This window comes from Homarus americanus, unplaced genomic scaffold, assembly GCF_018991925.1.
Source record: "Homarus americanus isolate GMGI-L3 unplaced genomic scaffold, GMGI_Hamer_2.0 scaffold59578, whole genome shotgun sequence".
In the NCBI taxonomy this organism is placed as follows: domain Eukaryota; kingdom Metazoa; phylum Arthropoda; class Malacostraca; order Decapoda; family Nephropidae; genus Homarus; species Homarus americanus.
In genome coordinates, this window is record NW_024712913.1 from 3565640 (window position 1) to 3593547 (window position 27908).

General features: G+C 46.4%; 1 protein-coding gene across 3 annotated transcripts in view; it reads left to right on the forward strand.

The window, feature by feature from the left end:
• The first annotated feature begins 649 nt into the window (after positions 1-649).
• LOC121864501 (titin homolog) overlaps positions 650-27908 on the forward strand; it is a 48717-nt gene continuing 21458 nt past the window's right edge. For 2 of the 3 annotated variants that reach the window (XM_042363557.1, XM_042363566.1), the window contains exons 1-3: positions 656-850; positions 11767-15806; positions 19365-19567. In XM_042363557.1, coding sequence (XP_042219491.1) covers positions 11863-15806; positions 19365-19567 — 4147 coding nt within the window. In that variant the 5' untranslated portion in view covers positions 656-850; positions 11767-11862. Of the gene's footprint in view, positions 851-11766; positions 15807-19364; positions 19568-27908 lie in introns of all 3 variants that reach the window. The other variant, XM_042363547.1, reaches the window with a different exon arrangement.

Consider the following 27908-nt stretch of genomic DNA (forward strand, 5'->3'; position numbering starts at 1 on the left):
GCGAAGATCACTTATATATGGTTGTTTTTGTTATGATAAGCATATGAAATTAATTTACCTTCATCATCACGTCTTGGCCGGCCGTCAGGCGTGTTGTTTTGATCACGAGTCGAGGCCGCCACCAGGGACCATCAGCTGACTTACCGAATATTTCTCGACAGGTGGAACTTCCTCTCTCTCTAAACCCGCCAGACATTTCCGTTTCGAGATAAAACATTTGAGCCATTCTCACTTGACACTAGATATATGGAAATTCCTAACACTTCTTAGTTGATCAAAGAGAGCGTCACTGTAGCCGTAGTTTTGCACCATATATCTTATTTATGACTGCAAAATATACCGTGGAAGCAGAGGTTCATCTCGTCGTCTGACATGTGCGACTATTTCTGTAGCGGGTCTAAACATCGGGGTGCCAGATACTCCCCATACCAGTTATTTTACTCTAGTTTTCTCACACATTTATACATTACAATGCTGTGTTAAGTGCGCCTTGTCCATCACACATCTGTTAGTCCTGTCTGTAGATATGTAAATAATCCGTGTAGTGAAGGTTATTTGGGGAGAGGAAACGAGAGACTAAGAACGCCGTGTGGGGTGGTGGTGGTGGTGGTGACTAGCAGTGGGTGAGGAGCTCCCCTCTCTCTCTCTCTCTCGGGCCTTACCTACCGGTCTCCTGCTCTTCCCCTCACCTGCAGCGTCACACACACACATACACTCTCCCTCCTTCCCCTTACAACATACACACACACACGCACATACACACCTACACGTGATTACAACGCTTAAAGAGTCTTTATGTTTACCAGTGAGGATACAACGCCTGCAAGAATGTCCTGAATTTGATACGAAGGTTGTAAAAGAAAACGCTAAAGTGTTGTGTTAACTACCTGAGGAGGAAACAGTGATGCTGGTTCCCTTATATACCTCAGCAGTGAACAGTGTGCAATAGTGAACGTTCATCTGATACTAAAGCTCATTCATTGTTCATAGGAACAAAATAATGAATGAGGGAAATTTGGTATGGTGAAAGTGTTAAAAAGTGATGGAAATTAATGTGATGTTGTGGCTATACCGTGTGAGGAGATGTGAATTAATGGTATTGTAATATTTAGAGGATAAAGTTAAGGTGATGATAAGGACGAGTGTGATGTTGTCTGTGAGAGAGAGAGAGAGAGAGAGCAATTGAAAACGTAAAGATAAAAGTCGAATGAAACCCAGAAAGAAATTAGGAAGAAAGGCAAGAGGTAGAGACAAAGGAAAGAGTGACAGACAGACAGACAGACAGACTGACAGACGTATGACATGGCTGAGAGTGTGATGTTTATAAATCCCCAGAAAGATTTTTTGGGTAGACTCAACTACGGTGTTATCGAGCAGGAAATTACTGTCGTGTGTCGTGCAATATTCTCTCGACTTAGTGGCCGTGGTTGTGTGGCCTTTTTGGGAAGAGTTACTGTAAACCACGAGTATTGCACGATAAACTAGTCTTAATTACTCTCAACCACGAGTATTGCACGATAAACTAGCCTCAATTACCTCATCTAGTGTTTATAATAGTATAACAGCGTGGATTAAAGCCCCACCAGTGTTGAGCAGTGAGGGACCGACCTACTTTTGTGTATACCATGTTGGTGTTTTGATGTGAAGAAGCAAGACTATTTTACTGTATTCATTTATTTATTTTTTTAACTAATTATTGATCTATTTATTTATTTCATGCATACACATTATTGTTATCGGAGTCGTTATTAACTACAAATTACATGATACGAATATAATAACTTGTTGACATATAGACAGGTTACATAATTGATGGAACAAAGAAAACCTTTTGGGGATATTTTTGTGTAGGTGATGATGATGATGATGATGATGATGATGATGATGATGATGATGATGATAACGTAGCACATCTTTCGCTCCATCTTGTCTGGACTGCCGGTAGTTTGTTCCCTTAATTGGGGGATTTGTTGCCAATTATCCGGTGAGGGGTAGTTGAGGGAGCCAACTAAGATATATAGAGAAGGATCGTGGCACAACTATCACGCTGGGAGGCCATCAATCACTCCTGATGGCTACATGTGGTGAGGCTGCTGCCGTGTTTTGTCGAGTTTTCTTCTTCCTTCGTGATGATGAAGACAACATGAGGTCCTGTAATGTCTTCCTTATTATGGGATATTTTATTTTTTCAATTTATTTATTTTATGAGGGAAGAAAATGGATTTCCCTTTACTTATTCAATATAGGACTTGAATTTCTTATACTCTTGTTGACCCTTTTACCTTCCGGGCTGTCCAGAGGTAAAGTATTTATCAGGTAGTCTCGTGTGGCTCTGACCCTGACCCCTCACACTGGCACTGGTGACCCTGACCCCTCACACTGATGACCCTGACCCCTCACACTGGCACTGGTGACCCTGACCCCTCACACTAGCACTGGTGACCCTGACCCCTCACACTAGCACACTGATGACCCTGATCCCTCACACTGGCACTGGTGACTGACACTGGCACTGATGACCCTGACCCCTCACACTGGCACTGGTGACCCTGACCCCTCACACTGGCACTGGTGACCCTGATCCCTCACACTGGCACTGGTGACCCTGACCCCTCACACTAGCACTGGTGACCCTGACCCTGCACTGGTGACCCTGACCCCTCACACTGACACTGGTGACCCTGACCCCTCACACTAGCACTGGTGACCCTGACCCCTCACACTAGCACTGATGACCCTGACCCCACACACTGGCACTGATGACCCTGATAGACTAAGGGGTGTTATTATCCTAATTCATTGAGTTTTTTTTTATTTGTTCTGTAATTATCACCAGCATTTACCAATTAGAATCTGACCCCTAATATACAGCCTATTTATCTTATGAATCAAAGGTGTTTACTGTGGGTCTTAGGTGACGGGCTGTTAATTATACCATGTTATAGAAATATTCATCATTACACGAGTGGTTGTGGAGAGGCTCTGATTATCACGGGGAGAGGGAGAGAGTTGTGAGGTGAGGAAGGACGAGAGTTACTCCTGGTGGTGACCATTTTATCTTCTCTCTCTCTCTCTCTCATTCTCTTTCTCTTTCTCTCTCTCTCGTGTCTTGTGATGTAGGGGCAATGAAGAGAATGCGTAAACTAAACACAGAGAACAGCGACAGTAGTGTAGGCTGGCGGTGGACTACAGAAACACACACACATACAAATTAACTCAGCAAACAAACAAACACAAATATTTAACTTCGTATAAAAGTGACAAGTTAAGCTGTTTTTAATGATCTCTCTCTCTCTCTCTCTCTCTCTCTCTCTCTCTCTCTCTCTCTCTCTCTCTCTCTCTCTCTCTCTCATTCGTAAAAATATAAATGATTTAGAATAGTATTGACGTGTGATGTGCTGCTACCACATGATGCTGGATGTTTATAATGTAGAACTGTAAGGGTGATGGGGGAGGGGTAAGAGGTAAGGGGTAAGGGAAAGGGGAGCGGGAGGGGTAAGAAAGGAGGAAAATGGATAGGTATGAAGGGTGGAGGAGGGGAAATGGGGAAGGTAGGAAGGGTGAGGGAGAGGGAAAAAGGGGGTGGGGTGGGAAAGGGAAAGGGGTAAGGGTAGGGGGGGAAAAGGTGGAGGGGGACTTCTGTGGTGACTTTATCCTGTTTTTGTACACTAAGGGAGGTTGTTTCGCCTCGTGTTGGCACTTAAGTTTAAAGGTGTCCATTGAAGTGCATCATTAAGAACTGTCGTAAGTATTTGGTTAATGTTTAGAAAAAAATAAAGAGTTTCTGGTAGTATTCTGAGATTGAAAGGACCAACACACATGGAAGTATTTGAGTGTCGACGATTGATAGGGATGACTTTGAAGTTAGTTATGAAAAAAAGTGCCCATATTTGTCTAATGTATTTTAAGTGCAAGGTTCGATTTGCAATTTCAGTTCTTGTTGACAAATTTTATTATGTTTTGTTCTTGATTTACGTCTTTTTGGATATATTTATGTTTTAGTGAAATATCAATCATAATCAGTGTTAGTAGGGTCGATGTTTTTTCTTGCGAATATCGTTTAAAGATATCAAACATGACGATAGTATATCAGCAATCTGAATCTGTTATCTTTAATCGTAATCCTTTCTACTACGCATTTTCATATCACCAGTTAGACTTTTGTGATGAATAGACTGAAGAAACTCCTATAAAACTTGATTAACTTTGGTAGACGATTTTACCAGGTGTGTTAAACAGTCGATCTCACACCTGTCCTGTTTACACCACCTACACCTGTTGTTTACATCACCTACACCTGTTGTTAGTGGAGTTTACAGTGTGTTTTAAGTCTCTCTGTAAACTACTGTATTACTGCCCCTTGTTGTCTGACTGAAAGTGGTAACTTTTTTTAAGGAATTAACTCTTGTTTTATGGTTACTTATGGCCCGTGACTCAGGCTTACTCATACATACATACATACATACATACATACAAACATACATACTGGTACACACACACACACACACACACACACGTATAACAAGTCGCCACCCGGGACTGACTTGGCCACATACAGTAAACACCAGGAGACAGTTCGACAAGACAAGCTCTCTGGTTTGACGGAAGTTGTACCTCATCTTCTTCCAGTCAACCAAACTCTCGACATTCTTACTGAAATTCGACACTCGGTTCAAAATACCTATAATTTACGTATGAATAGTGTTAATGAATAAATCCCAAATATATAATGAGTTACGGGGTATTAGTTATGACGGGGTAGGTGTAACAGAGTTCAGTACAGGTTATGGCAGTTTTCCAGACGGTGTGACCTTATCTTCAGGAAGCCTTCAGCGTGTAGGTGTTGGTAGATAAGGGCGGTGGATCGTGGGCTTCATTATTACCTGAAGTAGAGGGGGTATATGATAGGGAAACAATGCTCCTGTAGGGGTGGCGGCCAGGGGAACAGGGTGATAAAGAGACGGTGGTAATGAGATGGAGTGGCAGTTTGTTTACAAGTTCACACGATGGTTTGTTATTTACATCCTCTCTCTCGTTTCCCTTTGCTTCCCAGTGACAATTTCTCCAGGCAGTGTCGTGAGAGTAGAGTCATATCACTTCAGATTTACAATATAGGTTCATTAGTGAAGTCAGACGATTTTATTGAGCTCAGAGGAGATATAAGGGGTTAGTAGACCACCTCTCCTAATTGGCTGTTATCCTAACTAAGATACTTGTGGTGTCTGGTGTCCGTCTTAGTTAGTGGGTGAAGGAATGTGTCCTGGTGTTTAACTGTACAATGGAGATCATATACTAGACGACTATGACTCAGATACATACAGTGCGTTTGACCAGGTGTTGTGTGGTCACCTCACTCTCCTAGTGGCGTTTCGGAACAAAGATATACACCTGGATGTTCCTTTGCTGTTAAAATACCTGTGTAGGTAAGGTAAGGCCTCACGGGAGATAATCAAGTGAATCCACGCGATTGGTGACCGGAAATGGTGGCGGAGGCTAGATAACTGTGTTTATGTTACATAAGGGGGAGGCTGGTGCTGCCGTCATGGTACTGTGACCCGCCCCGCGGCCCGCTATAAAGGTCAGTGTTGCTTGTATGGTGGCACCTACAGCAGCCAAGGTTGATTGTGTCTCCCCCCTAAATAACTGTTGCTCATATTTTTCAACTATTCACGCACTCAAATTTCCGACATAACTTAATCCCAAGATATAGCTGAGGAGTCGCGTGGTTTTTCTTTAATTTTCTGGTTTGGGAATTTTCTATGATAAAAATGGTTATAGAACTGGAGCGGTTATAGTACTGGAGCGGTTATAGTATCAAAGCGGTTATAGGACTGGGGCGGTTATAGGACTGGGGCGGTTATAGGACTGGGGCGGTTATAGAACTGGAGCGGTTATAGTACTGGAGCGGTTATAGTATCAAAGCGGTTATAGGACTGGGGCGGTTATAGGACTGGGGCGGTTATAGGACTGGGGCGGTTATAGGACTGGAGCGGTTATAGTACTGGAGCGGTTATAGTACTAAAGCGGTTATAGGACTGGGTCGGTTATAGGACTGGGGCGGTTATAGGACTGGAGCGAGAGTCACTTCTAGAGTCAGGTGTTGGGTAAGAAGAAGTGGTCACGTGGACACTAATAGAGTACTCGGGTATCCCACTGTGTTTCATGCACGAGTTACGGCTTATCTTAGTGGGTGAGGCGGGGTGTGAGGTGCGGCGGGTGTGAGGTGAAGCAGGGTGTGAGGTGAGGCAGGGTGTGAGGTGAGGCAGGTTCTGAGGTGGTGCAGGGTGTGAGGTGCGGCAGGATGTGAGGTGAAGCAGGGTGTGAGGTGAAGCAGGGTGTGAGGTGAAGTGAGGTGAGGCGTGTAGGTAGGCGGGCGCTTTGGGATGAAACTACAGGCTTTGATGTCCTAAGTCTGGCCACTACCGTTGTCATCACTACCCAGCGGACGACTTATGGCTTATAGAGAAATTTATACCTGTCTCTCGTCCTCAAGACAACACACACTTACCCACACGCTTACCCCACACGCTTACCCCACACACTTACCCACACACTTACCCACACATTTACCCACACATGAGTACAGGACCTCGTCGTGTGGGTAGAGGGTAAATATAAATGTTACTCACCGAGGAAGATTCCCTTGTATGGATAGGAGTTGATTTTCGTCGCTCTCGAGGCGGGTGTGTTCCATAGTGTGAGGAGAGGGGGTGGGTGTGTTCTATAGTGTGAGGGAGGGGTGGGTGTGTTCCATAGTGTGAGGGAGGGGTGGGTGTGTTCCATAGTGTGAGGGAAGGGGTGGATGTGTTCCAGTGTGAGGGGGGTGGGTGTTTTCCACAGTGTGAGGGGAGGGGTGTGTTCCAGTGTGAGGGAGTGTGGGTGTGAGGGAGGGGGGGGTGTGTTCCATAGTGTGAGGGGAGGGGGTGGGTGTGTTCCATGGTGTGTGTGGGGGGAGGGGTGTTCCATAGTGTGAGGGAAGGGGTGGGTGTGTTCCATAGTGTGAGGGAGGGGGTGGGTGTGTTCCATAGTGTGAGGGAGGGGGGTGCGTGTGTTCCATAGTGTGAGGGGAGGGATTGGGTGTGTTCCATAGTGTGAGGGAGGAGAGGTGGGTGTGTTCCATAGTGTGGGGAGGAGCGAGGTGGGTGTGTTTCATAGTGTGAGGGGGAGGAGCGAGGTGGGTGTGTTTTATAGTATGAGGGGAGGAGTGAGGTGGGTGTGTTCCATAATGTGAGGGGGAGGAGCGAGGTGGGTGTGTTCCATATTGTGAGGGGAGGGGGTGTGTTCCAAAGTGTGAGGGAGGAGGAGTGAGGATGACATAGTCTATTTAAAACGAAGGTTGTACACGTTATGACTCACCTGAAAGAGTTTGGGTCCACCTGTGTATCCCTTAATGACCGACACCTTCGGAACTCTGCCTCCTCAGTCACATTCTCCTTCCTCTTTCTCCTTCCTCCTCCTCCTTCTCATTCCTTAGCCTCTCCTTCACCCTCTTCCTTCTTCCTTAGCCTCTCCTTCCCATCCCATCTCATAACCTACCCTCCCTCCTTTCCTACCGCCCATATATTCCCTCGCCCATGTTGGTAGCCGGCCCCCTTTTACCGTTCTGTCTGCTGACCCTACCGCTTTGTCTGCTGCCTCTCTTACCGTTCTGTCTGCTGCCCCTTTTACCGTTCTGTCTGCAGCCTTTACCGCCTTGTCTCCTGCCCGCCCCCTACCCTTATACCCGCTGCCCCTACCCTTATACCTGCTACCCCCTATCCCTGCTACCCCCTATCCCTGCTACCCCCTATCCTTATACCTGCTACCTCCTCCTCCTCACCATACATCAGGAACGGAGGTAATAAACACACTGACTCGACACAATAATGACACCATGGTTATCGCCTGAAACACTACACCCGGCAGCTCATATATATTACCCCTCTATATATCGCTCACTGTAAGTTATGTGTTTCTCATATAGTAGTGTTGGTTGTTGCTATAGGGAGATAAAACGACCCTATAGGAGGATTTAAAACAACGCGATAGGAGGATTTAAACCCGATAGGATAATTTAAAATAACCCGATAGGACCATTTAAAATAACCCGATAGGACAATTTAAAATTACCCGATAGGACCATTTAAAATAACCCGATAGGACCATTTAGAATAACCCGATGGGATGGTTTATACAGCCCGATAAGGACAATGTGCGAGCAGCCCAGTGGAGGTGAAGTGGGGATGTGTAATGGTAGTCAATAGTGTGGGGTCGTCAGTATTGTGGGGAGCGGGGTCAAAGTATGGTAGTCAAAGTGAGAGGATCATGCCCTTCTAATTATCTTATAAATACGACAAGAATCCCGTCCTGGCTTTAATTTCTCTTTAGTATTACTTTTCGTGTTATTTTTAGTTGGCTTACGAACACCGGATATGACGCATTGGGCAAGACCTCGAGGTAAAACCAAAGCCAAAAATCCTTCTAATTTTAACAACGATAAACAAATTGTCAATGGAAATATGGATTGGACATTGTACTACACCTTGCTAAACTAGACTCAGTACTTGATGATATTACTGGGGAAATACTGGGGAATTCTGGGATAAACTCGTTAAATATAATCCTAAACAAACACACTCAACCTTATTACCCTGTGAAGTAAGGGTCAAATTCGAGTAATTCATTAAATCTATGGCTGCGTGCAAAAAGGGCCAATGTCAATAAAATGCCAATTTCGTCTTAGGCCCATGTAACCCCTGAGTCGAAATTTGTTTTTATGTTTTTTGACATTGGCCCTTTTTGCACTCAGCCAGAGATTTAATGAACAACTTGAATTTGACCCTTACTTCACAGGGTAATAAGGTTGAGTGTGTTTGTTTAGGAGACTGTTTCTGAGAGTACACACAAGGAGGCGCTACAGCCCATAAATGTTACTTATAAACTAACAACCACGTTTACTTGACACCTGACACGACACCCTGACATACGACACACCACACCCGACACCCGACACACGCTACACCACACCCGACACACCACACCCGACACACCACACCCGACACACCACACCTGACTCACGACACCACGACACATAACACCTAACACACGACACTCGACACCCCCGACACCTGACACACGACACCCAAGAGGAGGAGGACTCGTGAGGAAGACAAACCCGGAAAACTCGGGTCTCATACACAACATTTTTTTCGACAAACTTGTGCAGTCTGAATACAAAGAGACGTTTTAAGACACCAACCAGTAGCGTACCTGAATGGTGAGGAAGACGAGGTAGGGTGGGTGGGAAGGGGTTAAATTGGGGGTGGGGAGGGGTTAAATAGGTGGGTGGGGAGGGGGTTAAGTGGAGTGGGGAAGGGGTTAAATTGAGGTGGGAAGGGGTTAGAAATTGGGGGTGGGAAGGGTGAAATTGGGGGTGGGAAGGGGTTAAATTGGTGGGTGGGAAGGGTTTAAATTGGTGGAGTGGGAAGGGGTTAAATTGGGGGTGGGGGTGGGAGAAAGGTAACTTGGGGGGGGCAACTTGTGAGCTGAGTGAGGGAATCTACATTTAAGAATTCACTACAAGAAGGTCTAACCTAACCTAACCTAACCTAACCTGGTGTAAAAGGGTGTGGTGTAGCCTAGGAAGGTGTGATGTAGAAGGGTGTGTTGTAGGAGGGATGGGGTGTAGGATGAATGTGGTGTAGGAGGGTGTGGTGTAGATAGTGGTGTAGCTTAGGAGGGTGTGGTGTAGGAGGGTGTGGTGTAGATAGTGGTGTAGCTTAGGAGGGTGTGGTGTAACTTAGGAGGGTGTGGTATAGGAGGGATGTGATGTAGGAGGGTGTAGTATAGGAGGGATGTGGTGTAGGAAGGTGTGGTGTAGGTAGGGGCGGGGGATACAAGGGTAGACGGAGAGTGAGTAATGAGCGGTAGACAGTATACAAAAAGGGGAGATATAGATAGACGGGGTAGACAGAGGATGAGACAGACAGATATAGCCAACCACAAGGCTCAGCTGGCCAGAGATGAGGCACGTGGACCTGCGACGTCACGCGGGGGCGGGACTGGGGCAGGGTTACTGGAGGGGGCAGGGCTAGGGAGGGGCGGGGCTGAGACAGAATCGGAGCAAGTTTGAGGTAGGGCTAAGACTAGACTAGGGAGAGGCTGGGTACGGGTTTGAGGGGGAAATGGGGCTGGGGAGGTGTTGGGATGGGGTAGTGCTGGGATGGGGCTGGCACAATGTTGGGATATGGTTGAGACAGTACGTTGGTGGGGCTGCCGCAGGGTTAAGGAAGAGCGGAGTTGGGGCTGACCTTCCGTGGTTATCAGCCCCCAGTAACGGAGATGTACAGCTGGGGACAAAATTCCTTCAACACTCTTGGCAACATCAAGCATTTACACCCATCAAAAATAGGTATCGCGACCCTTGAGTCAGATAGAAATCAGGAGAGGTGAATACAGACACAGGTGTATGTGAGGGATTGGTGCCTCTGACTACACTGACCAAATATCACGTGATTGAGACTAATGAAATATGACCAATTCTAACATTTGCTTTGAGGTAAACAGTGAATTGGTCTGTAGTGTTTTATTGAATAGTTAGGTTGTTATTGGTGGTATATAGTAGGAAAGGATTGTTTAACACCTTAACAGTACAGTTGCCATATCCCACAGACAGGAAGATGTATTTAAGAGAAAACCAACATGTAGTAAAAGAGGGTGACTGAAGTAATTAAAGAACATGTGGTATTTCTTCTCTACCCTTTAACGAGTTAGATAATATCGAAACATGAATCATTGTCTTGGTTCGTGGGGTTCATTATGGATTCGACTCGTATGTAATCGAAACCAAATTGATATATGGAAGACAGACACAGAAACAAAACATACAAGGAGACTCGTTAAATGATTCGTAACTCTTACATAAGTATCTGGTAAGGAGAATATAGACATACCAGTTGATCATCATACTTAGTGTTTGTCATAATATTTCATCCTGTGTTCCAGAAAATAAAATACAGCAAGGGTCACGATACTTTTTTTGCTGGGTGTATGTGGGCGAGGGGGGGGGGGTGTTGGTGGGTGGTGTATGTGGGTAAGGAAGGCGGGTGGTGATTGCAGGTGGAGGGAGATGAGTGGTGCAGGTGGGTGGTGTATGTGGGTGGAAGGCGACCTACACCACCATAAGGACATTTGCTTCAATCATCACCCGAAGTTCTTGGCTAGCAGTGTCATGTGTATAGTCCTTAAAATAAACACACACACACACACACACACACACAGGCACGCACGTAAGCATGCATGCACCTGCACATACACGCATATATATATATATATATACATACATAGTCACATAGATATGCATGCAAGCTCTCTCTTTGACACACACTCACAATAACTGACAGTGTTACATTCCTATATTACCTTAGAACAAATTAACTAACATCCACGGGGGTGTCTATAGTACCTGGCAGTGTTTTGTACATTATATCAACACTCACATTGTAGCGCTGACTCAGTGGTTAACCTGAGATCTGACACCTGATGTCTATACGTCCTTGACTGTCAGATGCATAAAACACTTAAAATTCTTGGATGATATTCACGTTAGTCTTTGCTGCTCGTTGACCGCCAGTGGTGAGCAGTGGTGGGATGAACGTGTTATGTATTGATAGCGGGTAGGAATTTTTAGTGTGTGTGTGTGTGTGTGTGTGTGTGTGTGTGTGTGTGTGTGTGTGTGTGTGTGTGTGTGTGCCAACAGGACAATAAAGAGTGAAGGTGTTCTTGCAGGTTATGTAATAAGGCCGTGGACACATCCTACACAGGATAGTGTGGCTTGGGACTCGTGCTGGCCTTGCACCTCCACCACGGCCTCGCCTCCACATTATGTTCGGATTTTTTAAGAACAAAAATAAAGACAAAGTCGTTACGAAGGATAAAAACAGTGACTCAGCTAAAGATAAGAAGAAGGACAAGGTGAACAAGGAAGACAAGGACGTGAAGGTCACCATCCGTAAGGGTAAGGAAGATAAACCTTCAAAATCGATCTTCAGAAAGAGTAAATCCATTGAGAGAATCAAGGAGGCGAACGAAGAACCACCTGTAGCAGCCAAGAAGAGCAGGACCCTTGGGGCGCGTGGCTCCGGGGAGTGGCCAGACAGTGGACATGAAGACCCACTGTGCCACAATAACGGGACAGAGGGGGAGGACTCCACACCACCGATACACAGCAGCAGTAGCAGTAGCGAGGGTGTGGCCCGCCCCTCCTCTCCGGTCCCGCCACCAGACCTGTGTCAGGGCGGCCGTGTCAAGGATGAGAAGCCGTCACCCGACCTTAAACCATCAACACACAGTGAACGAGGCTCACGTTTTAAGTACGACTGTCATGAAATAAAAAAATATGGCCAAGATGGTTCGTGGGGTGCGGCGGCGAAACAAGATACCTCTGTGACCGTGAAAGATGGAGATAAGCGGTACTTGCGGAGTGGGAGAGAAGAAAGTAAAGCGACGAGCAGGACAAAACCCGACATACTCCTGACCAAAAGTGAACGAGTGTCTGGTGGTGCCACGCCACTAGTGATGAAGCCGCCCCTTAACCCCAGGATGGTGGCACCCCGAGGACCCCTTGCTAGCTCGCCTCACGCTGTCTCTGGGTTTACTCACGTACTGTCACCAGATGTTACGGCTGTTGAGAAGGATGACAGCCGCTATACGCCTTCTCCAGGTCTGGCGACACCGCCATCGTCGCCTGGACTGCCGTCTGCTCAGGCTGTCCCACCCTACCCGATTGTCACGGGGCCACCTTCACGACCCACCTCTCCTGACGGCCGGGCCTCAATGCTCTCAACTCCTTCCAGCTCAACCTCAAGTCTCTCCAGCTTATCTGCCAGACCCATATCCCCCTCCGGGCGCCGCACACCCCCGGGGCCTCGCATGGGCACTGGTGGCAGACTAACCTCATCCCCGACGCCCGGACGTAAAGCAGTGCGGACAAATATCAAAACCAACCCAGCAGTTGTCTCTCGTCGAGCTGGCTCACGGTCACCCGTCAACCCGTCTCCTTCACCGTCACCATCATCAACCGATACTGTCATCCCCTTTATTGACGGTGACAAGCTCAAAACTCCACCGTCTTCCCCGGACACCGCCAGACATCTCCCCCAGGACCAAGTGTGTCCGAGTGACTCAGGAGTGTCGAGTGATCTCCCTTCACCTCATGTAACCGATGCTGAAGTAAAACAGAGATCTCCTCCTCCTCCCCCAATAGTCCCTGAACCTATAGTATCGCCTCCATTGATAATAGTCAAAACCAAAGCCCCGCTACCTTTAGCGACAGTTAAGCCAAGATTAAGTTCGTCACCGTCGCCACCACCAAAGGGTAATTTGTCCAGTGAAGTAAAACCAGAGACGGGCGGCAAACTGACCCCTAGAAGCGTGTCTCCTACGGCTGGTAAATCTCGGCATTCCATATCGTCCATGCATTCCCTGGAGTCGATACCAGAAAATGACAGCGAAGGACAAACATCTTCAACTGATACTTTGGAGAAAAATCGCAAAGCCAAAGGGACTGTTGGATCAAAGTCGTCCCATCCATTATCGCCTGGCAGAGAGAGTAAGGAGTCGGCCAGCAGCGGGGTCATCAATTTTTCAGCTCGACATTCAGTCCCAGAAGTGTCGTCAGGTGGCCAACATCACGGTGTCGTATCTCATAAGAGATCCTCTTCACTAACGCCAGTCAATGAAGAAAAGCTCTTACAGTGTTCAGCAGCAACCATTGAGTCTTCAGTCAATCCCCAAGTGAATGTGTCGACTACTGCAGGTACCTGCCATAACGGACCTGTTCGTGATGCTTCAGGAAAACTGGATAATAACACCTTGGAATATAACAAAGGCAAAGATATTTCATATAAAAATGAAAAGAAAGACGAAAACCACGATAGGTCGCCGTCGAAGGAGCAAACGGGGGGAGAAATCCTTACGGGGAACTTAAAAAATGCTCGACCTCGGACACCACAATATGGTGTGGTGTCCTCACAAAGATCTTCCTCACAGTCGCCTGTAAAGGATGGTTCCTCCCTCGGTTGTGGTAAAGTGTGTGGAGGAGATAGCGAGAAAGTCGCGGTGTCTTCCTCGCCACCCAACCAGCCAATTGTTGCATCACTGGCAGCAGTCACGGAACTTGGGATAAAGAAAACTGATGTTGGCAAAACAAGAGATAATGTGATGGAGACAGATGAGGCGCGAGGGAATAAGTTTGTACAGTCCAGTGACAGTTTAAAGTCTTCAGCGTCATCTGGCGGTTCTGAAGTAGCCACTCATGTTGTGTTCCGGATTCCACTTCGTCGTTGCTCTCTAACCAATGGTGAAGAGACGGAGAAAAGAGTCTCCGTTGAAATTCTTAAAGAAGAGGAAGGGAAGAGGAGCCGTAAAGAAAAGGTACACTACAAGGAGAGACCGAGGTCAGTATCAACTTCCAGAGAGCTCAGGAGAGAGAAGTCCTCTGAACTGCTTACTAGAAGGCGATTAGCATCCGAAGGTCCTGAGGGTAAGAGTGAAAACAGCGAAACAAAAGATGGAGTGCGGGAAAGAGTTCGTCGTCGGTCATCGTCATCCATACGACGACACCGAAGTCGTGGAGAAGAGACGCACTGTGAAGAGGCGGCCAAGGCTTCCAAAACAAACAGCGATGATAAAAAAGAGGAAGATCTTGCGCCGTGGCGTAGGAGCAGCACTCGTAGTAGATCACGAGTATCGAAATCTTCAGCTGGCAAACAAGGCGCCACAAATGTCGACGAGACCAGTGACCAGAGTTCTACCGGCTATGACGCGGACCATGTCACAGACTCGTCAGACCACCACATGACGAGGTCAGTGAGCAAAGGAAGTAGAACGCGTGGAATTCAGGAAAAATCGAGCCCAGACATTGCTGGAAATGACGAGGAGAACCACTTACCTGCTACCTCAGCACTGTCCAAAGTAACCGCTCCGCCTCGCCAAAGATCCAAGTCACGAGGAGCTGAGCGGAGGATGACAAGATCAGCGACAATAAGTGAGATCAGGCGAGCCAGGGACATCGACACCAAACCAGTGTCTGCAGAGAGGGACTCAGAACCTAGACGACGAGCCCAGTCATCATCCAGAGTTCCTGACACCTCACGACACACGCGAGACGCAGACACATGTGGGACACCGCGCAGACCTGTGGAAGATGATGCTGCTGGTGTTCACAGACCTCCTAGGAGGAGATCCTTGTCCACCAAGAGGAGGAGCTCGGGCAGCCTGCGGGCGGAGAGAGAAGATATTCTCAGGCCGGATGTTACGAGGTCAAGGCCAAGTGAGAGAGTAATGGGTGTCATTAAGTCAACGAGAAGTAGAAAGGAAGAAAATGGGGACAACGTTAGGTCAAGTTCTCTTCAATTGGAGGACAACAATACTGCGAACAAGGAAATAGATAACAAGGAAACTAACAAGGAAAGCGAGACGAACACCAAGACTGAAATGGATGACTGTAATACAAAAGACGTTGACAACACCAAAGATATAATACACATCAGTGGTAACTCAGCTGAAGCTCAGGTAACGAACGATTGCTCAGTTAGGTTACGACAAAACAACCCCCACGACGAGAACACAGCAGGAAGCGAGGAGACTGCCAAGAGAAATCCTCCAGAAAACACTGAGAAAGACAGCACCAACCTGACCAGCAAGAACGTAAGGAGAAGATCGGTTCAGTTACAGACGCAAGCGATTCGTTCCGTCTCGCAGCAGTGCCAGACAGACCTACAGGACGAAGAAACACGACTCCAGCAGGAAGAACTCGACCGCATCAGGTAAAGTATTGAACACACTCACACGCACATCATCCTCTACACCAGGAATATTGTGGTGAAGTTTGGTAATGTTATCTACTATTCATTTTAATATTAATCCCAATCCATTCTGCTCAAGGAGGCACAGTTGTACAGATTCACATAGATATAATAAAAGCTTGACCAATTAATAAATAGATGAATAATGAGGTAAATGATAAAAGCTGTAAATAGTCCATAAAACATCCAGGTTACAATGCTTACAATATGACCAACGTGTTTTCAATCATTTTTTTCTCTGAATATATGCCGCTGCTTTGACAACTGATGGGACAGTGTTACCAATTAATAATAATACCCTGTAATTAATGAGTTATTTATAGCCTCGACTCCCACTCTTATAACATAGTGTTTGTTTAAGGCCGTAAACGTTTTCACTCCACTATGTATCTAACCTAACCTAACCTAACCTAACCTAACCTAACCTAACCTAGCCTAACCTAACCTCACTCTTGGTTTTTTATCATAAATTAATACTTTCGGTCTATAATTTGTTACACAATTATATGACTCAAGGTTATGTTACACGCGATAAATTGATAGCGATATTATGAGAGCTGTGTATAATTAAGCATGAATAATGTATAGATACTAATGAGTCAGGTATATTGGTCTTGTATATCTGAATAGGTGAACCAGTACAGACAATTATGTATGTTAATTATTTATCCTTTGAGGTCATTTAAGTTAGGTAATAATTGATATCTTAACTATTACAATGCGATTATTAGATATAATTATTTTACACCTGTAATGTTATCGTTTTGTGTAATGTTAGGGATGACTCGGAGCTGCATTTAGTAAGGATAACCTAACCTAACCTAACCTAACCATAAATATACTTCATTAACATATTATCAAATGCAATTAGGTTAAACATTTTGTGTCAATATTTAAGACATCAAAGTATAAATATTTTGTGTTAGGTCCAAGTTTTTTCTTACGAATTCGTGTATTAGTTAGTGAAGCAGTCTTACCTCTTGACTTATATGTTGCGTCTTCACTGAGTCCTCTAACACTTTGCGTCCACTCACCATCGCCCACTCACCATCGCCCACTGACCAGGCGTCCACTCACCAGGCGTCCACTCACCATCGCCCACTGACCAGGCGTCCGAGTCCCTCCCACAATACCTCACGAGTAACATGACGTCAGTAGTTCTCAGGACTTGCAATATCGACAACGTTACAAGTGTTATCAATTATTCCTGTGAAGTTCAGCTTTTGTTGTACACTGTTATCAATTCCCTTCCCATCTCCAAACTTTCTAGCTAAGCGTCGTAGGATTAAAGTTATTGAGAGTTTATTTTGTTTGTCAATATAATAGCAATTTCACACCCACCTGTTTATTTAAAGCTTGGACATTATATTCACATAACGTTTGATAAAAGAACTGGAACAGGGCGGGAAGGTTCACTCGCTTACCACAATGCAGATATAATATTGTGTGGTACTGGAAACTGGAGTACTTGTGTGGTAGAGGTTGTTGCTCTGACGGTGGTGTGGTAGAGTTTGTTACCCTGGCGGTGGTGTGGTGGAAGTTGTTGCTTTGACAGTGGTGTAGTGGGTGGTGTGGTGGGTGGTGGGTGGTGGGTGGTGTGGTAAGTGATGGGGCTCGGTGTGTAAATTTTGACGGTCATCAGATAGTTATAACACCACTTCATAACTGATGGAATAGGAAACATTAATATTGGATAAATTTGACTGTTGTCGTGCTATGTCCTGTACACATGTGCTTATTGTGCAAGGTGTGTGTGTGTGTGTGTGTGTGTGTGTGTGTGTGTGTGTGTGTGTGTGTGTGTGTGTGTGTGTGTGTGTGTGTGTGTGTTGACGATCGCATATACTGGTCACGTCACATATTTGACTCTTGTTATAATGTTTACATGAAATCCAGTTCCCTTCCTCAAATGGTCCATATATAACAGTGTCCAGGTGGTACCTCCTACACACTTCACTAACTCTATACAGGACTCAACTGGAATTAATTCACAGGTGTCTTTACTGTTGACTTTATTCTCATTTGTCATAGTGATATAATAAGTATAGGAAAGAAAACTAATTGAGGATTTTTTATGACATCAGTGGCACTCCCAGGCCATGAAGAACCCAGTAGAGGCATTGAGAGGGCCACATGTGTGTGCCTGGTTAACGAGAGCCTCACTGTAACATCTTAAATAACTAGACATTTATAACACTCAGGCACTGAAGGACCAACATCGTAAATTATAACCAAAAGATTAATAAGAGAAGTGGACAAAACATGTAATGAAAATGAGGAATGAGAGAGAGAATGATAACAAGGGGAGAGTGACAGGGAAAGAGTAGTGTGTTGTCAGAGATACAGTCTTGTGTTTACGTTAGGGTGGGTGTGTGAGACGTTACCACCTGGTCTTAAGAGGAGAAGCTGAGTTTTCCAGGTCCTTCCAACTCCAGATCTCGCGTATCATCCAGAGCAACGGGGGAGTTATTATATAAGGAATTGATCTTTATAATGAATATAATAACAGTTTCTGTAGTTCCAGTGCAACGAATCTTATATGAACGTTAGACTCAGTTTATATATCAGGGAATGTATAATTTAACTCAGAACCATTTGTAATACGTGAGAAAATATTTACATCCTATGTTGTTGTATTCTGGAGCGACGAAGACTTTTATTTTATAGACAGAGGAGAGTTCTTATGTCTGGTTGAACTAGCCATATTAGACAGGGTTATATATAATTTTCCTCTGGTGTTGGATATAATTATTAAGATTATATGTATCGTTATAATTCCTACAATATATGATTTTGTAGTGGTATAAGTTACGGTATTATGGTTCACTGTACACTAAGGTCAAATGGTTGACTTTACTTTAGCTGTACATTTAATAATAATAATACTAATACTAATAATAATAATAATAATAGTAGTAATAATAATAATAATAATAATAATAATAATAATAATAATAATAATAATAATAATAATAATAAGGAAAAACATTGAAGCCTGAAATAAAAGTATAGTGTTTAGTGGTAGTTAGGGGTGTAGACAGTTTGTGGTGGAGACAGGTAGGAGGGGGTGTGAACAGTGTTGTGGTGAGACAGGTAGGAGGGTGTAGACAGTGTTGTGGTGGGACAGGTGGGAGGGGGGTATGAACAGTGTTGTGGTTAGACAGGTAGGTAGGGGTGTAGACAGTGTTGTGGTGGAACCAGGTAGGGTGGGGTGTGAACAGTGTTGTGGTGAGACAGGTAGGTAGGGGTGTAGACAGTGTTGTGGGTGAGACAGGTGGGTGTGGTGTGTGGTGAGACAGGTGAGGAGGTGTGGACAGTGTTGGACAGTGGGTAGGTAGGGGTGTGAACAGTGTTGAGACAGGTAGGTAGGGTGTAGACAGTGTTGTGGTGAGACAGGTGGGAGGGGTGTAGACAGTTGTGGTGAGACAGGTAGGAGGGGGTGTAGACAGTGTAGACAGCGAATAATATTAAGATAAGTAACTAAACCTACATAAATTAAGTCGCCATTTTGTATCCCTACAGAAAGGAGTTGGCGGCGCAGGAGGAGAGATACCAGAAACAAGTGGACCAGTTAACGATCTCTCTGGCGGAGAAACAACAGGAAGTGGCCAACCTGACGCAGACCATCGAGACACTCAAGGGCGCGAAGGAGACACTCGAGGAACTCCAAGAGAAACTGTCACTCCTGCAGCAAGATGTGAGGGATCGGTCTGCTCAGATGGACTGTAAGTGTTGATGCCATAACCTTGTGTCACTCACTATAAACCCTCGTCACTCACTATAGCCCCTCGTCAATTATAGCCCCTCGTCACTCACTATAACCCCTTGTCACTCACTCTGTTTATCACGACCCTTTCTCTTTATCTTTGTTTTCTCTTGGAACTATTTTATTCCCTCCACCTGTATTGACCTTCTTCACTAACTCCTATGTTATTTTTCTAGACATTTTCTCTACTCTCAGACTCTAACTAATATATTGTTATTGTTATTGTAGTTGTTTGTGGTTGTTGTAGTGGTGGTGGTGTTTTTTTTTGCTCCTAAGTGGTGGTAAGAGAGCCATGTTGAAGCATCACCTGTCACTGTGCTGCACCACTAGAGGTAAGCCGCCACACAACTGATGGCTCACATATTTTCCGACAGTCTGTGGCTCGAAGCTATCTCTCAATATCTCAAGGTTCCTCTTTTACAGTTTTCAGTTAGTTTCTTCCGGTGCCTCCGTTTCTGTTCATCCTAACCTCACCTCACCCCCTCACCCCCCACACCTCTCACCCCTCACCCCCCCACCTCACCTCACCCCACCTCCACCCTCACCCCACCTCACCCACACCTCCCCCCACACCCACCTCACCCACCTCACCTCACCCCCTCACCTCCCCCCCACCTCCCCTCCTCACCCCCTCCCACATCCCCCACCTCACCCCACACCTCACCCCACACCTCACCCCACCTCCCCATCTCACCCCCACCCCCACACCTCACCCCCTCCACCTCACCCCCACCTCCACCCCACACCTCCCACCCCCCACCCCACCTCACCCCACCCCCTCACCCCCACCCCCCACACCTCACCTCACCTCACCCCTCACCCCACACCCCCCCCCACCCCCACCCCCACCCCCCCTCCACCACACCCCCCTCCCACCCCACCTCACCTCACCCCACCCCCCTCCCTCACCCCCACCTCACCCCCTCACCCCCACACCTCACCCCATCTCACCCCACCCCTCACCCCACCCCTCCCCCCACACACCTCACCTCAACTACTTAAACAAATTTAACTTTCAATCTTGAACGTGTTTCATTTATCGTATATGTTGTTAGACCGTTCCTGTTCCCCTGTTTATTGTTTTACAGCAGCTGACTGTTTCAACCCCTAGTTTACACACACACACACTGTTTAATCTCTCATGTTACCTTGGTTACAGCTCGAAACCGTGTATAATGACTGTTTTAATTTATTCTCATAGTTTGTCATCACGTTCGTATTAAGTGACAGTTAACAGTCTATTTTATATGTATTAAATAGCACAAAGGAGAGAGATAATTTTGTTGAGTGCAATGCCCCATCGGTCGTCTCCCCTCCGCCTCTCCTCTCACCCCTTCCCCCCCTCCGCCCCCCCTCTCTCCTCTCACCCCTTCCCCTCCTCCGCCCCCTCGTATACCTGTTATTTCAGTGGGGGTGGCAGGTGACCCTAGCACCTCGCTCGACACATTCCCTACTACTCCGGAAAGCTGAGAGATTATACCTAACTTTTTGAGCAAATCCTCCACCTCTCCTGAAGGATTATGGTTTCAATGTTACCGACTACTTATGGGGCAATATTAGAATTATGGAGAGGAAGAGACAGAGAGACAATGACAAACAGAAAAGCAAAAAAAAAAAAAAAAAAAGCAGATATAAAAGATAAAGAAAGAATTAAGTCATAGGTTTTAAATACCACGGGAGAAACAACACAGGTGGATTTATTTGTCATGGTGATTGGCCTATACATCCCCACGCCACACAGACATACCACATAACACACACGAAGACAACAAAGTGTTAGATCAATTAACAAAAAAAAAATGGGGATAAACTCAATACCTAAACAGAAAGTATATATATATGTTTGGAGGAATGTGACAGAGACAGACAGATAACACACAATACTTCCAGCGAGAGACAGACAGACAGACAGACACACACACACACACACACACACACACACACACACACACACACACACACACACACACACACACACACACACACACACACACACACACACACACACACACACACACACATAAATGTGTCCTGAAGCGCTGTCGTTAACACAACAAGACGTTCTCATTACATTCCTCAGTGTACATCTGGTGGCCGATATTGTCATCCTTTACGAGAGCATTCATTTATCTCTCTCTCTCTCTCTTCTCTCTTCTCTCCAACCCACTAACCCCCGAGAGAGTTCGATTACCTCCCTACTTCACTTACCTCACTTACTCACTCCTCCTTACTTCACTTACCTCACTTACTTCACTTACTTCACTTAACCTCGGCCACTGTCTGCCTTGGTACTCTACTGCCAGGTGGATAATTTAGTTACCTGAGAGTCAATACGAACCACCTCTACCTTATCTGTAATTGGGCGGTTCATCCTGTTGTACAGTACATAGGTGTTGGGACAGGTATAGGGACAGGTGTAGCATGGATGAAGGGACAGGTGTAGGATGGATGAAGGGACAGGTGTAGCATGGATGAAGGGATAGGTGTAGGATGGATGAAGGAGGTAGCATGGATGAAGGGACAGGTGTAGCATGGATGAAGGGACAGGTGTAGCATGGATGAAGGAACAGGTGTTGGATGGATGAAGGGACAGGTGTAGCATAGATGAAGGAACAGGTGTAGCATGGACGAAGGAACAAGTGTAGGATGGATGAATGGACAGGTGTGTGGATGAAGGGACAGGTGTGGCATGGATGAAGGAACAGGTGTAGCATGGATGAAGGAACGATGAAGGGACAGGTGTAGCATGGATGAAGGGACAGGTGTAGAATGGATGAAGCAACAGGTGTAGAATGGATGAACGGACAGGTGTAGCATGGTTGAAAGGGCAGGTGTTAATTATATGGGACTTAAATAAAATAAAACTGAACTTACTATGGTTACACTTAGTATGTATGTACCTGGGTGGAGTGTGAGGAGGGAGTGTACTGTAATGTGGTGCGTTTGTGGCTGCCTGGCCTCCAGCGAGAAACTCTACGGGATCGACACGCCACATTTCATTTACTTTCGCCTTCTATAAACAGCCCAAACACCTCTGTGATGTGGTGACCTTTTTATAAATGATATATTTTTGGTAATGATTAAGATAATAATAAATTTCAAAATAAAATATCTTCCAAAGGCTTGTATGCTATTATTTATTAATGTTTTTTTTATTCAGATTTCATATTTTGTTTTACATTTTCTTCAGGATTTATTATTCAAATTATTGTCACTTATGTAAACTGAAATAATAAAACTTAATTATTAAAGAAAATTACAAGTCAATGGAAGAGATTTCTTTGTTTTATCTCAAACAGTAGAAGATATATATTAAATTACTTTGGGGTATATTAATTGATCTTTAGACTAATAACACCACACCTGGACGTTACACACAGCCAGCCACCTTGAAGTCATTACCTCACGTGAGTCTCTTCCGCTTCTCACCTGCTGCTGATGTTCTCTTGCGATACCTTAATTTATTTTAATAATTTTTAGGCTGAGTTTTTCTTTTTTTCATCATTTACGAAGGTTTTTATATATTAGATTTTATTGAAACCTCATTCAGTGTTTTTTTTTTTGACTGACTGTAAACAGGACTTTAAGCTGAGGTGCAATTTGAGGTCATTAGGTCATTCTTGTATCGTACCTGAGATTTTATCAGGTGGGCGGTGTGGGGGCGGGTGTGGTAAGTGGGGGTTTGGGGGAGTGTGTGTGTGGGACCAGGGAAATTTTTATTATTCTGTGACATAGTTTGTTCGACTCTCAACTCTCCTCCTCCGCCTACTCTTCTTCCTCCTCCTCCTCTCCTCCTCCTCCTCCTCCTCCTCCCTCCTCCTCCTCCTCCTCCTCCTCCTCCTCTCCTCCTCCTCCTTGTCATACTTCTCTTTATTTTTATCTTCCTCCTCCATTTCCCTCTGCACCTTCTCTACTCTTCGTCCTTCCCCTGATCGTGTTAGTGCTTCTCCTCCTTTTATTCTTCCTGATACTCCTCCTCTTCCTCCTCCTTGCTTCCTCTACCGCTGCTTCACCACCAGTCCCGGCTCTTTCATTAACAATACAGGTTTTATATTGCCACCCTGGCCATCACAGGGTGGCCATCTGAGGGTGGCCATCACTGTGAGGTGCCATCATCATCACTGAGGGTGGCCATCATCATCACTGAGGGTGGCCATCATCATCACTGAGGGCCCATCATCATCACTGAGGGTGGCCATCATCATCAGGGGTGGCCATCATCACTGTGAGGGTGACCATCATCATCAATAAGTGGGCATCATCATCACTGAGGGTGCATCATCACTGTGAGGGTGACATCATCATCAATAAGGTGCATCATCATCACTGAGGTGCATCATCACTGTGAGGGTGACCATCATCATCTAGGGTGGTCATCATCCTGGGGTGGCATCATCACTGTGAGTGTATCATATCACTGACGGTAGCCACATCATCACTGAGGTGCCCATCATCACTGTGAGGGTGGCCATCATCATCACTGTGAGGGTGGCCATCATCATCAATAAGGGTGGCCATCATCATCACTGAGGGTGGCCATCATCACTGTGAGGGTGGCCATCATCATCACTGAGGGTGACGGTGGCCATCATCATCACTGAGGGTGGCCATCATCACTGTGAGGGTGACCATCATCATCAATAAGGGTGGCCATCATCATCACTGAGGGTGGCCATCATCACTGTGAGGGTGGCCATCATCACTGTGACTGTGGCCATCATCATCCAGGGTGCCCATCATCACTGTGACTGTGGCCATCATCATCATCACTGGGTGAGCCATCATCATTGCCAGCACCACAACACAGCTGCGCCTCGTATGTCTCACTGAGTCTACAAGAAACACTGGGAGCGTCTACTGTGGTGATGTATGGTGGCAAATGCTGTTTTTTAGTTGTAGTGTATCCCTGACACCACCACCACCACCCCTCACCACAGTCCTCGCTCGCTCTCGGCTCTTGGATGATATCTTACCTGAAGGGGTTGTGGTGTATTCGTGTTGTTACATGCGGGATTGTGTACACGATCTGTCGATTAATTTAACTTAACAAAATGTTTTTAGTTGTAAGTAAAATTAGACTTTAAAGGAGTCATCATATTTCCTCTTCCGCCTTAGAGCTAAGTAAGTCGCCCATTATATATGTAACAGAAAACGGGTGGTAGATAATGACGCAACAGGTTACGTCATGGGGTATCCCAGATAGAGGTAGGGCGGGGCCGCACCCACTGCCAAGGTTCAAGTCCTGGCTATAATTACACCTCTTATCCACTGTTCTAAGCAACAATCTTATATTGTTGTGAGATGTTCTACTGTACAGCAGGGTGGAGTTGTTGTCACATTTATACACATCAAAGCAGATAGAGAAACAGGAGATGAATAAAACAAATGAGACTCGTCAGCCTTGAAATCAGAAAGTCTGTTCTTCTGTTAATTTCATTTTTCGTACCACATGATATATGTCGTCAGTCACAAGGTTGGTGCGTCACTGGAAGCTTTAGTGAGCCGCAGTTCTCGCTTTCCGCTGTGGGTGTGTTGGCAAGGTGGGCTTCGTGGGGCGCCGCGCTCCATCACCAGCACCATCAGCAGCAGCAGCAGGAAGGGCGACACAGGGAGAGAGGTGGTGCCAGGGCCTCAGTATAACACCCTCACCCAGGGAGGCCGCCGCCACCTGCATTACGGGATACCTTCGTTACCCTACCCCTCAGCGTCACCACCTGACCAGCGTCACCATCTGGCTAGCGTCACCACCTGGCCAGCGTCACCACCTGGCCAGCGTCACCACCTACCGCCCACCTACACCTATACCGTCACCTTCTGTCTCCACCAGTGGCAACCTGCCATCACCGTCCACCTCCAACCAGTATCTGCCGCCCTTTAAATTCACCACCAGTATAACCTACTACCACAACAACCTGCACCACCACAACCACTGTACATGGAGTTGTACCTCAGAACGCACAAGAAACACATTCTCGTTATTACCATTTTTTGTGGTTGTTAATTATCTCGCCTCGTATACATCAAACAAAACAACTCTGAAGTGATAGTTATAGAGGCCATGTGATGATAATATGTTCTACTATGATAGGAATCTACTTTCATAAACGAATACCTATTAACGATGTGTCGGCCCAAATCCCTGTGAAAAAGTTGTGTTCCTTTGAATATGAAGACCAAGGTATGTGAAGGAAGCGTAAATAAGCGACACAGTAAGAATGAAACAATGTCTAGCTCACTGGAAAGCACCTTGACTGTACAGGTATTAGTGGATTAATTAACTTCCGGTGTGAGAACTCTTCCTCTCGTGTGGCAAGATGCAGGTGCAGGAAGGTGTGTATTTGTGTGAAGTTTTCTGTTTTTTTCACTAAATTCATATTGACTGTGTAAAGTGTTGCAATAGTTGCTTTGAGATGGTAGTCAGCAGTAGGGTGGAGAAGATGGAGGTGAAGCGGGTGGAGAAGAGGGAGGTGAAGCGGGTGGAGAAGAGGGAGGTGAAGCGGGTGGAGAGGAGGGAGGTGAAGCGGGTGGAGAGGAGGGAGGTGAAGCGGGTGGAGAGGAGGGAGGTGAAGCGGGTGGAGAGGAGGGAGGTGAAGCGGGTGGAGAAGAGGGAGGGAGGGCGGGGTGGAGAGGAAGGGGAGGTGAAGTGGGTGGAGAGGAGGAGGTGAAGGGGTGGAGAAGACGGAGGTGAAGCGGGGTGGAGAAGAGGGAGGTGAAGGGTGGAGAGGAGGGAGGGGTGAAGGGTGGAGAGGAGGAAGAAGTGGGTGGAGAGGAGAGGCAGGTGAAGTGGGTGGAGAGAATGGGAGGGGAAGGGTGGAGAAGATGGAGGTGCAAGGGTGGAGAGGAGGAAGCAAAGTGGTGGAGAGGAGGGGAGGCGAAGTGGGTGGAGAGGAAGGAGGAAGTGGGTGGAGAAGAGGGAGGTGAAGCGGGTGGAGAAGAGGGAGATGAAGCGGGTGGAGAAGGGAGGGGAAGGGTGAGAGGAAGGAGGTGAAGGGGTGGAGAGGAGGGCAAAGGTGGGAAGTGGGAGAGGAGGCAGGTGAAGTGGGTGAGAGGAAGGAGGTAAGGGTAAGATGGAGGAAGGGGTGAGAGGAGGGAAGTGGTAAAGCGAGAGGAGGAGGTGAAGGGGTGGAGAAGAGGGAGGTGAAGGGTGGAGAAGACGAGGTGAAGGGTAGAGAAGAGGAAGCGGTGGAGAAGAGGGGAGGTGGAAGGGTGGAGAGGAAGGAGGCAGGAAGGGTGGAGAGGAGGAGAAGGGGAGAAGACGGAGGTGAAGGGTGGAGAAGAGGGGAGGTGAAGGGGTGGAGAGGAGGGAAGCAAAGGGTGGAGAGGAGGTGAAGGGTGGAGAAGAGGTAGGGTGAAGCGTATGGAGAAGACGGAGGTGAAGGGTGGAGAAGAGGGAGGTGAAGGGTGGAGAGGAGGAGGAAGTGGTGGAGGAGGAGGAAGTAAAGTGGTGGAGAGGAGCAGGTGGGCGGGTGGAGGAGGAAGGAGGCAGCGGGGTGGAGAAGAGGGAGGTGAAGCGGGTGGAGAAGAGGGAGGTGAAGCGGGTGGAGAGGAGGGAGGTGAAGCGGGTGGAGAGGAGGGAGGTGAAGCGGGTGGAGAGGAGGGAGGTGAAGCGGGTGGAGAAGAGGGAGGTGAAGCGGGTGGAGAAGAGGGAGGTGAAGCGGGCAGATAAGAGGGAAGGGAAGCGTCAGGTGTACACTGTGTTGATCACTTAATTAACCTGTTTACCTCCAGAATTTGTGATGAACACCGTCGATGGGTTGTGTTCTCCTGGTCGTGGTTATTTTGGTGATGTTCAGTGTTTACTTCTCCCTCATCACCATTACCACCATCACCATAACTATTATCATCACCACCACCACCACAACGCTCATCACCACCACCACCACAACGCCCATCACCATCACCACCATCACCACCAGTCAAAACTTCTTTTATAACACCTTTTTAAAATTGCAAGGAATGGTGACCTTCAAACAACAACAACAATTGCAACAACAACAACAACAACAACTACAACAACAACAACTACAACAACAATAACAACTCAGTAGAGGGTGATGCATGTGACAGTATTTGTATTTCATTATTCAAGTCGCCGTCATCAATAACCAGTTTATTTATTTAGAGTGTAGTAAAGTCTGAAGGATGAATGGTAGTTATAACTTCTCGAGAGTCTGAACATCTGATACTGTTTCGTTCATTGTTTCGTTCCGTTGAGTGTTTTGTTCGGATTTTTGTTCGGTGTTTCGTTCGGGGGTTCGTTTGGGGGTTCGTTCGGTGTTTCTTTCGGTGTTTCGTTCAGT